Genomic DNA, 17,828 nt, shown 5'->3' with positions numbered 1-17,828 from the left:
ATAGCTTCCATTGACCAGTTCAAACAAACCCATAACTGGACAAAAGGCTCATTCTTTCTCTGTGTTATAAATCTCACTACTTGCTTTTCAAAGACAGCAAACTGTTGCTGACATCTGTTGAGCTTGTGGTCATAAGATTCAGATCTTTTCTCAAGGACTGTTACCTAACTAGCTGTCACCTAAGATCCTTTATTTGTGAATTGTTTATTCCTGTCTATGCGTAGAGCCTGGCACTTTCAATTTTATTTAGACCATTTATCCAGGACCTCAGGAGCTCTTTGAATTCTAATGCTGCCCTCCAGCACACTTCTTGTCCTTCCTAGCTTCATGTCATCCACAAATGTAATAAGCATATTGCCTCTTCCATCATTCAGGTCGTTAACAATGAACTGAGCTGAACTCCAGACAGGCTTTTGGGTTGTACAAACTCACTTGGGCTATCACTCCCCATAAAGGGTTTGATAATTTCTTTCACCATCATCTAGACCTGATTTTTCTAGTCTGTTTATGAGAACACTGTAAGAGATGGTCAGAAGCCTTAGCAAAGTTAAAGAATATATCTAGTTCTTTTCTCCTGTCTTCAAGTGTTTTCAGCCCCCTTCAGAAGAAAATAAGGGTGGCTTGATGTGATTTGCTCTTGGCAAATTGTGTTGGCTGCTTATCATCTCTTTATCTTGTGGTCATATAGTTTAATCCTTTGTTCCAGCACTTTTCTAAGAATGGAAGTTGAACTGACTAGCTCCAATCCCACCCCCCATTTGGGTCCTTGAACACTGCTTAAAGTTCTGAGATTTCTTCCACCAATCCTACAAGTATCTGAGAATGAAGTTAATTGGGCCCACCTGACTTGAAAACCAGCCTAACTAATGCTACAGCTTGTTTCTTGCACTTCTAGGCTGAGATCTTATGCCTTTAGAGTTATGCTGTGTCACATTGTGCTTTTTGATTAGAAAAAAAATGCAAACAGGCATTCAGCACTTTCCCTTTCATGACCTTTTGTTGTGAGACTCCCCTGACCACTGAGTACTGATAAAGCACACTGAAAACAGTGTCATATGTATATTTTCAAACAGGTTTTTATATTATTTGGTTCTCTGTAAAACTCTGTATTTTCCAATAAAGAGCTTTACAGGGAACCAAATCAAATATGATTGATCAGGATAGGGACTTCAGAGGGCCAAGTCCACACCTGTGCAAACACATGCAAGGACACCATCTGTCCCACCATGAAAGCATTTCCAGCAGACCTGCTACCACAATTTGGCTCTGTGTACATGAGCAACTGGAGCTTTTTTGAGTGAGGGGTACAAGGAAGGAGATGTATACCTGGTGCTTCTGTTGTTGGATAAGGGCTCTTTTCTTCATTTTCATTGGGCTGATAATCATCCACATTGATCTGACAGAAATGGAAGGAGAAGCATCAAAGCCTTTATCAGACAAGGCAGACAGTTTTCATTCCCTTAGAAACCCAAGCTTCTCATGCTATCACTGCGCAGAGAGTGCTGGCTGCCAGCAGACCTTACCTTGGTAGCAGGTGGTGACTCTCCATCAGCAGTGATCGATTTCAGCTCAATTTTCTCCTCCTTTGTCTCTTCCTCCACAGCTGTTTTCTCCATCTCCTGTTTCTTTTCGGGACTAGCAGTCCTAGCAATTTTACAAGATAAAAACCAAAGAGTTACAAAGCTGCTTCCCTTTCAGGAGCTTCATGCAGTACAGCACACACCATGAGAACAATTAGCTGGCTGGCATCTCTGTTCTGAGTTCAGCTTCCATACCAGTGGCTGCACCTTGTCCTCATCTGCAGGCAAAGGCAGAGGCTCTGATCTATTTTTATATGGTGTCCCTTATTTTTCATCTTTCTCAATGGCATGTGTTTGTGAAAATGCATATTTTAGGTCTGTCAGCTGAGATCCCTTTGCTCACCCAATGACAAAGGCATGGACCATTTTCAACCCATATCTTGTGAGCTTCCAACTGGATTTTCTACAAAAGTTTTGCCCCTCACTGCACCCCTAGAGAGAGGGAAATCTGCTGAGCTGCATGCAGGATGAAGCAGAAAGAGCTGCACAGGAGATCCCCTCCAAGCAGCCTGGAAGACAGTGAATAGGAATAACCAGTAAAGAGAGGCTTCCCTGCTGTTGGCAGCTGGGAATGACAGAGCAGCTCCTCATCCAGCTTGCGCCCCTTGAGTGTCTACAGAAACACTAAAAGAACTGGCAAGGGAAGAACAGCATGTGGCATCAAAAGAAAAAAGAAGCTGCTAAATCTCATGGTGGGAATGACAGAAAATATGCCTCATGGCCCAAAGCAATCAGAGGATAGTAGGGAGATTCAAATGGGATTGACACCATTTCATACTCATTCTCTGCTGATGCTCTGAAAGCTCATCAGTAACCAAGACTTCCTTTCCTCTGAGCTGAACTCCAGACAGGCTTTTGGCTTGTACAAAGTGTGAGTTAGGAGTCACCTCACTGCAGCAGGGGGGACTCCTAGGTCACGCTTTCTTGTCTTACAGCTGGAGTTCCTTCGCATAAAATTTTATATATACATAACTACAAATATAATTACATTAATCACATAAATAACCTATACACATACAGATAATGATATATATTACATATACACACATGTATGAATAGGCATCATATTAATATATATCCATGCTGTATGTAATTACAGGAATGTGTGCAGATAGGTGTATTCAAATGGATTTACCTAGCTAGCTTTTTCCTTTCTTTTTCCTCTTCCTCCTCTTTCTGTGCAGATGTTAAACTCTCAGCATCAGCAAGGTTGTCCACAGCAATGGCCAAAAATACATTCAGCAGGATATCTGTTTGTGTGCTACTTAAAGAAAACAGGCTTTGAAAACTGCAGAAAAAGATTATACCAAAGGTTTCTTAATTGAAGATTTTTAGCAACCTGTCATCAGATCTCTTGGATTTTCTAAACTTCCATTTCACACAACTGCATATCCATCATGCACAAACCTACACCTTCCTTCCACACAGATAACACACTTTGTGGGTTTTCAAAATTTCACAACAGAATGGCTGATGTAAAACAGCAGATTTACAAATTTACATTTTAGTTTCCAGTTTTCCAAGAGTGTCTCCCTTTGTGCAGAGGATCCCACTGAACATAAGAGGAGTATGGAATGCTTTGCATCTTTTGACAGTTTAGGTTGCACCAGCGGATTTTATGGACAGAAAGCACAGGACTCTGCTGAGCATTTCTAAGGTTAATTTAGTCTGGACAGTGAAGGGTTGAGCTGACAACTCTGCCATCTCCTAGCAGAGAGTCCATGCATGGCCACACATGCCCATGTAGCTGCAGGGCAAGGAATCACAACTGTTTTCTTGTGTTACCAGCCAGTGTTCAGACCTCATGTTACAAATCTGACCAGAAGGTTGTTTTATACATTTCTTGAGTGTAGGTCTCATTACACCATGATAACTTTTAAGCAAACCCTGGTTCAAGGCTTAGTCTGGAAAGACAGACATCCCCCCCTCCCTGGGCTCCAAGGTCTAAAAGCTCCAAAGTCAGCCAGCATTGTAGAGTTGGCTCACATTTTCACAAGGGGATCCAAGTTGTAGCTTTTTTTCTAAGCTGTCAGCCAGATTGCCTACCTTGACCTTCAGATAAGTGGAATTGCACCACCTCACTTTGAAGTGAGGGCATGCAGGTCAACCAAAATGTCACATAACAGGGTTTGAGAGATGTGAATTATGGGCAAAGGCCAGAAGAGCTGGGCTGAGTCTATAAGGTGGCGTTATAGAAGCATCAGTATAAAAGGAAATGTCACCTCTGACAGAGGAGGGCCATTTATTAGGGAAGCAGAAACTAAACATGGACAAATTTGGAGCAAACTGAGATAGGGAACAGAATGGCAGCTCTATGTTACATGCAAATTCCTGTGAAGAGACACTCAGAGCACAATCCTGCAATGTGCTTTGTGCCTCCTGGGGTGTGTACAGTGCCCTCACTTCACCTTAAAGCCAGACAGAACTGAAGTTATTCAAGACCAGCACAGGCTGGAAGATAACAGAGCACAACATTTTCTGTTTGAAGAACACACAGATTGCAGGGACTGAAATGGAACACAGGTCCTGTTAGTTTATACATGAATTAATACATGATCTCACATAAATCAATTATGTCAAACATATGTTACTCCTACTACAGCATTTGTATATAGCATATTGCAGATTATACATATTTTTATTCCACATAAGGTTTGGATGGAAGCACATGGAATATATTACTAAAAAAACCATTAAAGTAAAAAAAAATGCAGTAAGTACAGTAGGAACACCAGAGATTAGTTTGTGAGAAGGCAGGAAAGAAAAACCTATGAGTGAATTGACAGGAATGAAAAATAAAAACACTAAACATGTAAAGGTACTAAATAAAATCTAGCATGTGGAACTGGGCATTTAGCTGGCTCTTACAACTGTTTATATGCCTTAGCACCAGCTGAAACAAAATGAACTTTTTAAACTTTTGGCAGTGCAATACTGAAATTCAGACCTAGGGAAAAAGCAAAATGTGAGGTGTGAAATTCACTATTTTCTGACATAACAAAGTAAATAGTGGTTTTAATTCATCCCCTCTTGCAGAAAAGAGTAGCATCAAAGGATACAGTTTCCACAGATGAAGAGGATGATGAAGTAAATACAGACCAACATTCCTGGAAAAGAGGGGCCGCCATAAGCCATGATCCCATCATACATCACCGAATTCCAGTCCTCCCCAGTCAGGATCTAAATGACACATTCCCACCAATAAGGGATACAGTGTTAGACCACACAGAGAATTTGAAAACCCCATTAACACAAAGATACCCACTGCCCTAGAGAGCACCCCCTCCCCCAGCATGGAGCTGATGGAGACTCTGGCAGTGTCCATCTAGAGTATTAAAAAAAAAAACAAAAACCAAAACTAAACTAAAAAACAAACCACAGAACAAAGAAAATGCAAAGAAGGCCCATGCTCAGAGTGTGAAAAAGCCCCAAAGAGTGTATTCTTGAAGATGATGGCTGAAGGCAGTGGCTCTCCTGGACAAATCCATCCAAGTGTCCCCGTAGTTCCAAGCATTTCCCTCCCATGCCTGTTGTTTCAGACAGGCTGCACAGCCCTGCCCTCAGCACAGCCCTCCAGGCCGTTTCCCTTCTCCTCATATCTCAGTGAATTCATGGTTCTGATGCTCTTGGTGGGTCACTCCCAAGGCTGCAGAGGGCTTAAAGGCCATGGGATTATTCCTGTGAGCAGGTATTTGTCCCCAGAGCAGGGAGGACAGCAGCAGGGCTGGGCTTTGGCAGCAGGTGCTGCCCTGGGACGTGGCAATGGCTGTTCTCTTGTCCTGCCCTGACAGACCCCTTTGTCTGTGGCCTTGCAACACACAGGAGTTTTATCTGTGGTTCCTACTTTGGGAAGGAATACCCTGTGCTGGCAGCAGAACCAGGCACCCTGCTCCTGGAGCTGTCAGGGTCCAGCCCCACCTTGGGGACTGTCAGGCTGCAGGACCTGTCTTGTTCCATAAAAAACCAAAATATTGGCCCCAGGGGGACCACTCGTGCCCTTACCTGAAACACAGTCAGGAGGGACTGAGGGAAGTTGTCAAATGTACTCCTCCTGGTCTGCATCTCATCAAAGTTAAACTTGCCCCCAAAGAGCTGCATCCCCAGGAGGGAGAAGATGATGATGAAGAGGAAGAGAAGCAGCAACAGGGAGGCAATGGAGCGGACTGAATTCAGGAGTGAAGCCACAAGATTACTCAGGGAGTTCCAATATCTGGGAGAGAAAATAGAAGCAGTTAAAATTCCTTCAGTTCCAGACAGGTGCTCATGGACTGCACAGGATATTGGTTCAGGCTGCCTTCTGTGTAAAGCAGGCATTTCCAAACACCCTGTTAAGCAGTGAATCATTGATGTGCCTCCCTGAGATAACGAGACCTACTGCAGCTAATGAGTAATTTTACTACCACACGTGTACACACACAATTCCCTCCATCCCCCCCTCCACACACACACCCAGAAGATTATTACAGCACTCTCCATCTAAGGCTCTGCACATCTTCTATCAATATACAGTGATTAGTTCTTGCTGCTTCAGTGAGTTACATTCTAACCAACCTCATTACAGCACTCACAGATGTTGTGGCAGCCAGAATACCTCACTCCAGAGAATGGCCTGTAATAACTAGCAAGAACAGATGGGGAAACTGTTTGGATGCAAATACAAACTTGCCCAAAATTTGGAGTGTGTGAGTGTGTGCTTGGGCTCACTCACAGAGGGGTTGCTGAGCTCTCTGGGACTGGGAGAAATGAGAAAGATATCAATGCTCCTTTTACAAGGAGCCTTAAGCAAACTCCAGATCTACATTCATTTGGAAGAGCACAACATCACTCGTTTTTTTGGTTTTTTCGTTTTTTTTAATCCTTCAAACAGGCTACAGAACATTTTCAAATGGCTTCATTCAAGAGATAGGATGGTTAAGACCTTTTCTCCCAGGGTATTCAGGCTTGTGCCCAGTTGCAGGGAAAGGATCTTCTTGCCCTGGTGGTTCCACTTTAGGGTTCAGAGAGATGCCAGCAGCACGTTTGCTGCAGCATGTAAGTTCACATTCTTTGTCAGCCTGCAGAGTAGTCACAAGCTGGAAAGAGGCTTTAGAAAAAAATTCCAAAGAATTCACCACATCACCCATGAAGCACCTTCCACTTTGGTCTTGCATCTGCTCAATCACTCCTAAACTACTGCTTAGCTGGTCATGAGCTCTTCTCTTTTGTGCTTTGAGGCTGGCAGAGCTTTCAGACTGGGCTGAGGATTCACAGCCATCCTCCCATCACCTCATTTTGATACACCTTATTAGCAAAGCCTCAACAGCTTTCACAGGTCAGCAATCCAGCAAGGTTTGCCTGTGTTCTTCCTTCTGCCTGGCCTGCCACCATGCTTTGAGAGTCCTCCAAGGCCCTCTAGTCCCTTCTCCCAGGGCCCACAGCTTTGAACATTTCACTCAGAGGACTCTGTGTTTTTAACCATACTTTCCCTGAAGACAAAAGTTGCAGGTAAAAGGGATGGCAGACAGGTGCGCTGGCTCTTCTGTGGAAGCCTTATCCTTCAACTCATCATTTTTTCCTGAAGGTAGTCTACATCCTCATTAGAGACAAGGGTTCTTAAAATCCTACTTAAATTAATATTTTTAAAATATTGATCTAAAAAGAATACTTTTCTTGTCCTGTGGAAGGCAGGACTGCCTGACAGCCCAGTCACTTCAGGAAGATTAGCAATCTGATCTGCAGAGGGACATCACTGTGTCCTCTCAAGTTCAGCAGCAGGTTCATCTCCAAGGACTGAGCTTCAAAGAGAGCTGTGATGTTTTCCCTCCAGCCCAGCTTCAGCACTTCAGAGAAAACTAGGATGCTTTAAAGTTTAACTGCAATTAAAGAGATGAGCAATGAAAAACTACAGAGCAAAGGTAAGGGCATGGAAGCTGTGGGCTCAGTGCCACCAAATATCCACACGGAATGTGCAATGTAACAGCTCCCTGTGTTTGCAGTTATGCTCACAGCTCACATACTTTCACACTTTGGAAAGAAGGGAAAGTGACACAGGAGAAGGGAAAAATTCAGTCTGATGAAAGTCAAATGAATTCAGCATTCTTAAAGCAGAGGTTGATGGGCTCCAGAATATCTCCAAGCTCCCCAATGTCAGCCAGGACACACATTTTCTAGGTCTTTCTAGCAGTGCCCTTAAGAAGCAGTAAAGTTGTTACAAATGTGAGCAGTCCCAGTGACTCAGTTTAAGCTTAAAGGCCTTGCTATCTCAGCTCACAACCGTGCAGACTTCTCTCAGCTCTGCATTTCCACAAATGGCTCGGTACCTGGTATTCAGATTCTTATAGAAGTATGAAGCTTCAAGCAATTAACTGAGATGGCCTGGTGGTAAGATTAGTGCTGTTTTATCTGTGTACTAGTGTTAGCTAGAAATACAGGACCACTACAAAATAAACCAATAAAGGGGAAATAAACCAATAAGGGGAATAAACCAATCAGGGAAAAAAAAAAAGAAGAAAAAGGAAAAAGGAGAGGATAAGAAATGCTTGACTGACTAGGATGTGAAAATAACAATGGTCTTATCTCAGGGTCCTAGAAGCCTGACCTGAGGGTAGCATCTATCCCTTTTGATGGCTGCAGAACTAACATGAACTCCCTCAAAGTGACATCTGGGATTCTCAGTGAAACACAAGGATTTCATGTCAGCAATGGCTGAAGCCCAGACAAAGAAGGGTCTCACTGGTCCAAACCCTCCTATTCACATCCAGCTGGATGATGGATGCTGGATGGAATAGGAGGGTTTGGACCAGGCAGCTTTTAGTGGGAAATATGAGAGAAAGCAGTGCTGCTGTCTCAGATTTATGGGGAAATGGATGTACCTCTGACAGCCCCCACTGCAGATGCTGGGCCCTTGAGGGTGCCATGAATGAAGATCTGCAGACCCCCAGGTGAGCAGGACCTGATTGTGATTGCTGTTCAAAGTGGAGGAATGATGCAGAGAAGTCAAGATGTTTGTTCCACCCCTGGGTTAGAACTTCACCTGTTCTGCTCTCTTCCCTCCCCTCTCTCTCCATTGCCTTCCCCTGTATCTTTAGGATCCCATCTCTGGCAATCACAGATGCAGAGTTTAAAGCAGCAGCCACAGACTCATTATTGGGAAACTTCCCACCCTGTTCATCCCATATAAAACCACTTTGACAGTGATTTTTGACAGAAAGTACAAAAAATGGGGCACCCTGTCTCTCCTCCCTACAATTAACAGTGACTTACCTAGTGGCAGGATTAGGTAGAAAGCATCAAATTTCTGTATGCTGTCACAATTATATGATTTATTTTTTAAATACAAAGGGCTATAATATATATAAAGCAGTAAAGGATTATTTATAATGAGAAAATAATCTGTCTTCTCATAGCAAAGTGAGATGTTCTGCTCAGCACTTTAAAAATTAGGGAGAATAAAACAGATTACATTGTCTGCTTGTCTAATGTATTTATTATTTTGGAAGAAATGTTTGGTCTTGAAATTCTAAATGCTGTTTCTAAAAGGGTGCATTGTTCATCTGATAGTATCTTTATTTGTTTCTATTCTATTATGGAGCTATTTTTGTATTTCTTGTAGAATTGTATCACCTTGATGACCCAGAATTTGTTTGTGCATGGTGTTTACCATGGGAAATCTATGCAAATATATAAAGAATAGTCTACCATCTGATATATTCTCACCAGAGTAATTTTCTTGATTTTTACCTTTTTAATATCCTAGATTATCACTATTCTCACTTCTACTGTATGTCCCCATGCTCATGAATGTATGTTTGATATAAAACAAATAACTCTATAATTATTGTTTGATTTAAAACAATAATAATTCTATATAATTGTTTGAGATAAACCAAATAATTCTGTAATTCCTCCTGCCCCTCCCAGCTTTCCAGTGTTGTATCTTTCTGAAGTATCATTGCACTCGGGTAGGGTATTCCACCAGTGCTGATAATGTCATGAATAAATCCTCATTTTATTTAGAGCTGAGTGAACAATAGAAAAATGTGTAATTTACTAGAGAAAGTAAAAGTTTGGCTTTAATGCCAAGGTATTCTGTGCATATAGAATACCTTGCAAGGCGTGAGTGAGCCGAAAATACTGCTTTGGAGGCTCGTGTTAGGGCCTTCCACATGAGGGTGAACTTCACCCACAGAGTGAAGACTTATGAAGAAAATTATGAATAATTACAAAACATATAAATTTGAAGCTACTGCAGCCTACTTGTCAATCTTTTAGGAATAGGAAAGAAAGAAAGAAAAATCTGATTAATACATTATGCATCATGAGTTCTTCCTTAGCTCTGTGCTTTACACGGAGACCCATGCACAAATTGCAGGAGACATATTCCAGGTAACCCTTTTTCCAGGCAAAATTGTATTTTAATTGTGCTGCAGAGTGAAGGCAAATGTAGCCAGTCCTACTGCTGATTGGCTCCATCATCACATTTCTGCCAGAAGCTTTAGGAATATATGAGTACTCCACCAGCTCAGGCTTTCTAAAGTTTTAATGATATTCTCTCAGTGTTTGCCTTTCTATTAGAGAATTCTCTTAGCTAGCTTATATAGGATTGGAGACATGTCTTGAAAAAACAATGACCTCTCCAGGATGCTATGTTGAAGCTCATGCTTTTATAGCTGTTGGTATGTTGCCCTGGGTGTATCTGATTACCCAGTGCCTGAAACAGCTACTGCTTTCCTCAGAAACCAGGCCTGGGACTTGGGAATGGATACATTCAGGAAAAACAATCCCCAGACCAGAGATCCCCACTATTTCTTTCTTGCTGGAAACTCTTGTTTCCTCTCTCTGGGAGGAAATGTTCCCCTCTGGAAGGTTTTCCCCTCTTCTATGAGCACACATCCAAACACTTTTTCCCCCCCCCCTTTTGGAGCAGTTGTAGGCTTGCTTTGGCCTCTCTCTCTGAGACTGCAAACCAATTTTCTGTCTCTGCCATCTGACCCTGAGATCCATCCATCCTGCCAGAGATCTGAGGCTCAGAAGCTTTAAGGACAAATCTCGTATGATGCACAAGTCCAAGTCTGTTGTTTTTTTTCTGCCTCTCAGCTCAGCCATCTTGACTATCTTCCAGTTTTGGACTTGTTTTTCTCATGTGCTGTGTTTTCTATCTCAAATTTGTCAGAAATTTCCTCTGGTGGGGGATGTAGGGCCACTTTCATGGCTGAGCAGGCAGAAAAAGAACTCTTTCACCACCTCAGTCAAGCTTTTTTTAAGGTGCTGGCTGGTGCCCACATGGGGAAAAGGCAGACCTTGGGCTACCTGGGGCAAGAGCTTGGATGGACTTGTTGCAAGAGCTCTGGGTAAGTTTGGAGCTGATCTCTCTTAGAAACTCCCCTCAGGCTGAAAAAGCCCTGCCAAACCAAGCTGGTGTTCTGGAGGTACCTGGCTCAGCAAGCAGTGCCTGTTTAATAGATATCGCTGTGCCTTTATGCAGAGGGAGAGGGGAAAGAATGAAAAGGGAAAAGAGGAGATATTAGAAGCTGGAAAAAGTCTGGTTTCTTCATAAAGTTGCTGCTTTGTGATGGACTCCTTGGAAGGGGAATAGCTGGCAGCATCCTTTGCCTATAGCTGCTGGTGTTGACACAGTCTCCCACTCGGGTCACTGTTGAGTCTGCTGGAGCTGGCATGGGCTCCTCAGTCAAATGCTGTTTTGGCTGAAAGCCTTTCAGGCTCCTCTCTGTCATCAAAAAGCGTCAGAGGAGGTCACAAGGCTATCTGCTGTTTTGGTTTTCTTGGTCTTTTGCAGAGAATTGTAAGAGCCTGAGCTCAGTTCACACTAGATGTAGAGCTCAGTTCACACTAAATTCCAGATTTCAGTTTAACACTTTACGTGGTATCAGGTGTTTCCAGCTGTCTGTGCCAGACTCCTCACGCCTCATGTTGGGGATAGATGTCAGTCTGTACAGCCCTCCCCACCCTGTTACAGACTTCCGAAGATGAGGACTGTTAATCTAGCACTCTCACTACCTAATTAGTGGTAGAAAAAGTGAAAATAAACAGGGAAGTGAGTGGCTTGTACCTATACATATTGTGTATCGAGCAGCAGCCCTCCTCCAGCCCCAAAGAAGCAATAAAGTACCTTGTGATTTTAAATATTCTGAGGAGTCTCACACATCTCAAGACCGAAATGCCCAGGGGTGACATGATCTTTGTCTCCACCAGGATGGTTTCCAGGATGCCTCCACACACGATGAAACAGTCAAAGCGGTTGAAGAGGGACACAAAGTAGGCCTGGAGCCCAAGGCTGTACATCTTCAGCAGCATCTCTGCCGTGAAAAGAGCTAGCAGCACCTTATTGGCAGTGTCTCATGGAAAGCAAAAAGAAACAGATTAAGGAAACTTAGTCAAAAGATCATCACAATTAATCATTGGCCCTTGCTTCTAAGAAAGCATTTTAAGGATCAGCCTTAAAAGTTAACTTTGTATAGCTTGGGTCAAAGAATGGGTGCAAAGAAAAGCGTGGGCATCTCATTCACAGAAATGTTTTAGCAAGAAGGTTGCAGGAGTTCTCATGTACTGCACATGCAGCTGCAATGTATTACACAACCTCCAGTGGCAGGGACACGCCTTCCCTGCACAACCTGCCTTCACACCCGTCATCTGCAGAGGAGAGTGGGAATAGAAGAGCTGCTGTGCTACCTACTGTTGCTTAATTAAGCCTTTTCAGCTGCTCTCACCTCCAGAGAGAATTCAGCTGTTCTGCAGACAGAAGAACTTTGCAAATCACTCTTCATCACCTCCCTAATAATTAGAATTTATCATAAATGCCATTTCAGGGGAAACCTTGGACAATGTGAGGTTCCCAGTAGCTATCCATAAATTGGGAATCCAGTTGCTGCAAATATAAATTTAGCATAATCTCCTGATTTCACTTACACCTAATGAAACACTGCTTTGGCTGGAAAGGAGGTTTTTACATCTTTTCTATAACTTCTCCCACCACAGCAGATAAGTTAATTGTATTTTTTAGGATCCTCCACAGACACAGGACTGCTTGGAGCTGTGCACACTCCCTTTACACTGTGTGGTTTAATGCATCAGCTCTTCTCTCATCTCCCTTTTTTGACACCCTCCATAATAAACAGAACCAGCAGCTCCTCCTCACCTTGGACCTCTGTAAGCCAGTCTGGCTGGTTGTAGTGCTCAGAGGCAATGGTGAGGGTGTTGAGAAACACGAGGAAGATCACCAGCCAATAGAAAACATTGGACTTGACAGCAGCACGGCACTTCCTTCTGCAGAATCGATTCCATCGGCGCCAGTAGCGACTTGAAAAATTGAAGAAAGGAAAGTTTTTTTCAGAGAGGGATCTTTAGGCTATTGCAGCTCTCTGTTAAGAGAGACTCTAGTCTTGATTTATTGTTCAAGAATGGTAGGGAGTAACTCAAGTTCACCCTGAGAAACACTCTTTCATATGAGTCAACACTTGTGAACAACCCTCCTATAGCTATAGGAATAAAGTTTGTCCTAAACCAATTTGCAAGAGCTTCAAGCAATACTTTTATCTGAGTAAGACATCCACTGCAGAAATCTCAAGAGATTTCAGCTCAGTTGCCTCAAAAATAAATATTCTCCTTGTACTTGATTCTTGTGGCCTGCAACAGCACCTTGCCCAGCCTCAGGACAGTCAATAGAAAGATACTCTATCACATGGAGCTGAAGGATTAAGTCTTTGGAGAGGTGAGGTCAAATAAAATCCAAAGAACATTTCCAGCATTCAGCAACATTCAGAAGTAAGCCCTATACAAGGGCTAGTTCTGAAAAAAAATCCCAAAACTTAGGGGGCTTCAGCATCTCACCTTCATGCAAAGGTGACTAAGGGAACTAAGGGTACCATTTGCTAATCAAGAGAGTTTTTAAAGTTTGCCTTCCATGAACACATCCCCTTGTGTCACTGATTTCTCAGGGTAATTACTAACCACAGAAGATATTTAAAGCTAATTACACACCTCCTACTCTTCAGAATTTAACTTGCATAGCAACCAGTTTCCAGGCAACACTTGCCACTGTATATTAAATCTAATAGTTTTATATAGATACTACATACATATGTGTGTGTGTGTCTGAAGTGACACACACACACACACCATGTTACAGGAGAAAGAACTTTTCTTGGCTATTCTTGCCCTTTGTATAATTTTCAGTGGCAAACTAGAGCCATGCTTGAGATCAGGGCTCTAATCCATAGGAACTAAAGCCAGACCATGTAAACACAATGTGAACAAGGATTTTGCAACAACATTTTAACAGGTAGTCAAATCTAGGGTTTTTCACCTATACAATTTACAAAGGCACCCAGTCTATCACAAATACATTGCATGTTTTGCAGTGGATTTGGGACAAGAAATAATCTTCCCAACTTCCAAAGTGGGCACCACACTTAGACATTCATGTTGTCATTAAAGTATTTGCAATCTCACACGCTTTTGTGTGTATTTGTGCACAAATGTGCATGGACCTGACAATGTATGGTGTTTTCTGTGCTTTTCTTTCTCTCTTTACATAGGGATGCCACACATGTGCTTCCCAAATTGACATTACTCATTGCTCCTTAGGTAAGCAGAAGGACTCAGTTACACACTTGCTCCAGTTATTCTGAAAATTCATTTAGTATTTCATAAACCTGACTTTGAATTCAGGGTTATGGAGGTAGCTGAGATCCTACCAAAGGGGTAGAAAGGGACCTTAGCAATCAAGTTCCATGAGTTCAGTCAGCCTCTCCAGTGAAACCCCAGAAATAGCCATCTTAGGACTGCTTCACTTTTCCAAAAGCTCTGAGTCAACAGAAAGCCAAACACCATCAGAGAAGATCCCCATGTCCCAGGCTGAATGGCAAAATTTCACAAGTAAGGTGCCAACTTCATCAGTTGAAATCTTTACAATCAACAAAGCAGAGAAGTTCAACAAAGAGAGCCTTGAGTTGACAGGGCTTATGTTGATGGATGTTGTGTAATCATGTGGTTGAACTGGGTTTTTATTTCTGATTTTGTATTTTATGGTTTGAGTTACTTAGGCAGCATAGATAGGTACTTCAGTAGTCAGTAGTCCCTGTGCCTTATTTCAGTGTGAAACTAAGAAAAAATTTACACCTAAAATCTGACATTTTGAGCAGGATCTCCTAGAATCACCACTGCATCCCAACAATGCTGGTGTAAACCACTTCAGAAAAGAGCAAAACACGGTAGAAAGGAGGAAAAGGAAAAGTCAGTTTTACTTACCTAAACTTTGATTTTGAGATCCGATGCCTGAAAGACAAGAATTGCCATTAGAGTCTCTAAAGCTGTCCCACACCTCCCAGGCTTTTGTGAAAACAGCAGTAGAAAGAAACAAAGTGAAGATCAATGCATTTTTTAACCCATGCTGTTTTCCCTTCCATCTGTTGTAAGTCAATGTAGGCACTGAGCTTGGCTAGAATTCCCCAATAACCAAATCTTGTGTGTTGGTAGGACTCATGAAGCAGAAGTCATGGTGGCATTCTACCACCTGTAGATATCAGTGAACTCTACAACTGCTACCAAATTTATTTCTGAAGTATGACTATTTTTTATTTTTGTCACTATTTCTTTTCTTATATTAAAATATGTATGACTTTATACAGACAGACTTGTTGCTTTCACACATCACCTGTCACTTCAGGATGTATACACACATTATGAAACAGTAATGGTAAAAATAATGCTTTTTTCAGTAATTGAAGGAAACAGTGCATGCCAAATATTTTCAAACTTAGAAACTAACACTTATTTATCTTGGTTGTTTATGTAAATCAGTTTGCATTCAAATGGGTCTGTACAATAATAGATTCTGTTGATAGCAATGAAATTTTGAGAATTAAGCATTCCAGAAAATTTGCCCATATTCCCACTATATATGTGTTTAAATATCTAATTCCATGCATTTGGATTTATTCATCTACATAATCTCATTAATCCTTTATGAGAAGTCACAGGCAAAGCTAGAAAAAGGCCCCAGTTTTTAAACCACTACCTTGCTCTGCTTGACACATGTCCTGTAAGGCCTTTGAGCACTTTGGCTTTTGGTGAATCCATAATGGTGCACAGAGGGAAATAAATGTACATGGTTACAATGCTGTGAGACAGAGCTGACTTGGGGAGCTGCAAAATCTACTACCAATAGCAGCAGAAATGGAACTCTGGGGAATGACTATGGAAAAAGAATTTCTGCTGGGTTGAAGCACTCCTTAAGGTTCCCTCTATGACAGGAAAGTGGGTCATTGTTGACAGCAGAGGTCTTACTGCACTGCCCTGAAATTGGATTCACTGTTAGTAGAGAGGGGAAGATGTAATTCTTCAAGCATCTAACACTCCTTACTGTAGCAGCCCTAACAATGGTCCTGCCCCTGCCTGAGGACATCAGTTACTGACAAGTAATCAGTGATAGGTCAGGTTCCTTATCTGCAAGAGGTTTTAGTCAGGGGAACTTTTCACCAGCAGATGGGCTGAGCCAAAAAAGAGAAAAGGGCCTTTGCAGCACATACTCAAATACATAATTCCTGCTGTGTCACAGGCAGCCTGTCTAGGCCACACACTGGGCAGCGGGGAGGGTACAGACACGTGCAAGACTCTTGAGGAAGAAGAAATAATGCACTAGCAGAGCAGAATGCTAAATTGTGCTGCAGAGACAAAGCAAGATCTAACAAGGATGCCAAGTGAAGCACCTACAAAACACATCCTTAATGTTAAAGCTATTCCTGCTTCTCACTGAGAATCCTGGCTTGATGATCTCTACCTACGAACTGTAATGGAGATTTACAGGCAACAGGAAAGAGGGCTCGAGAAGGGGAAGTGAAAAGATGTAAAAATCACAACGAAGAAGAAAGCTGAGCACTGGAAAGGAGGTGGTGAGGATTTTGATAGGAATAGTTTGGCAGGGACAGGGGGAGAGAGAGCAAGAGAGAAAAAGAGAGAGAGATGGAAGGGGATGGACAGGGAGTGTGAAATCCTCTGGTGACCTCTCTGGTTAATGGTTCCTCAGTGAGGGAGCACTGGAATCTTTTATTTATGCAAAAGAGATGCAGCAGGTGTAGTACTCATCATGCATGTGATAATTATATCTTTGGAGCATTATGAGCAGCAGCCAAGTGCATTCAGTGCTTCCACAGGTTACCTACAGCCTTCATCCCCCTCCCTCCACCTTGCCTTACTGCTGTGGCAGAAGGCTTTATCACATGTGGGTGTGCTATATATATGGAAGAGGACAAGGAAGGAGGATTAGATTTATATTTAGAGGTAGAATCAGAGAGTGAAATGGAATTTTGGAAATAAACTGTATAATAAATGTTTCTGAAAACATTATGCATGAATCTGAACCACGTTTTTCAAATGACTCTTATGATTAAATTTTTTCAGAACTTGGGTTACCAATGTCACCTAAAAATGCTTTTATGGCATCACTAGGGTCTGTCAAATAGTCTGGAAATTCTGCCACAGTGTCTGTGACATTTCAAGCTGGCACTTAATGGGTTCAGAGTGGGCCAGATTCTCTGCTGAGTTTAAACATGGATTTCTTGCAGCTCTGGTGTCCTAGGAGGTTTATTCATTTATGGGAGAAAGAGGGTGACTCCAATTGTATCCAACTCTGGAATGTCTTGAGAAACTCTTGTTTAAAATTATGGTATAGGAGCATAATTAAAACCATGCCAGATCACTACAGAGTGCTTTTATCACAGGAACCATGTAACTCAGCTTGTCTTTTAGAAAAACAAACACAAAAATCAGATCTCTGTTTGACGAGCTATCTTTGAAATTCTCTAGAACTCCTCCAACCTTACATTGTTATATACGACACACAGATAAGATGGTGAAATTTAAAGGCTTTTATCAACATAAACTCTGGATAATCAGCATAACTCAAATGTAATGAGATATCCCACATTCTGAGAGATAAAGTCTTCATTTCCCTGTTCATGGTGGACACCAGAGAAGGCATTTGTGAAGGATGTGACAGTTTTGTGTAACAGTGATTGAGGGCTCTGTGGAGTTGTACACACAACAGACAATTCTAGCATTCACACAACATTCAAATTCTGGAAAAATCTTGTAGGTCACCAAGCATGACACAAAAGGCCACATTACAATTGTTTTCTGGGTGTGGACATTATCAAACATGACCATTATCTAACTCTCTGGTCACAACTGCTTTTATATTGTATGATCCCAACTTAGAGGCAGCCACATCTTCATAAGGACTCATAGAATACC

The 17,828-nt window shown here is 42.1% G+C and overlaps 1 protein-coding gene across 1 annotated transcript in view; it reads right to left on the bottom strand.

Annotated features, from left to right (window-relative positions):
• The window catches only part of CACNA1C (calcium voltage-gated channel subunit alpha1 C), a 416,820-nt gene that overhangs the window by 95,280 nt on the left and 303,712 nt on the right, over positions 1–17,828 (bottom strand). Inside the window, exons 11-18 of the mRNA XM_054514808.1 lie at positions 14,826–14,852; positions 12,715–12,875; positions 11,689–11,914; positions 5,583–5,790; positions 4,640–4,760; positions 2,716–2,830; positions 1,524–1,644; positions 1,327–1,396 (exon numbers count right to left, since the gene is read on the bottom strand). Of these exons, the coding sequence (XP_054370783.1) occupies positions 1,327–1,396; positions 1,524–1,644; positions 2,716–2,830; positions 4,640–4,760; positions 5,583–5,790; positions 11,689–11,914; positions 12,715–12,875; positions 14,826–14,852 (1,049 nt within the window). The remainder of the gene's footprint in view (positions 1–1,326; positions 1,397–1,523; positions 1,645–2,715; positions 2,831–4,639; positions 4,761–5,582; positions 5,791–11,688; positions 11,915–12,714; positions 12,876–14,825; positions 14,853–17,828) is intronic.

Source organism: Molothrus ater, chromosome 5 (genome assembly GCF_012460135.2).
Source record: "Molothrus ater isolate BHLD 08-10-18 breed brown headed cowbird chromosome 5, BPBGC_Mater_1.1, whole genome shotgun sequence".
In the NCBI taxonomy this organism is placed as follows: domain Eukaryota; kingdom Metazoa; phylum Chordata; class Aves; order Passeriformes; family Icteridae; genus Molothrus; species Molothrus ater.
The sequence above is the reverse complement of the archived record's forward strand: the minus strand, read 5'-3'. Positions and strand labels throughout refer to the sequence as shown.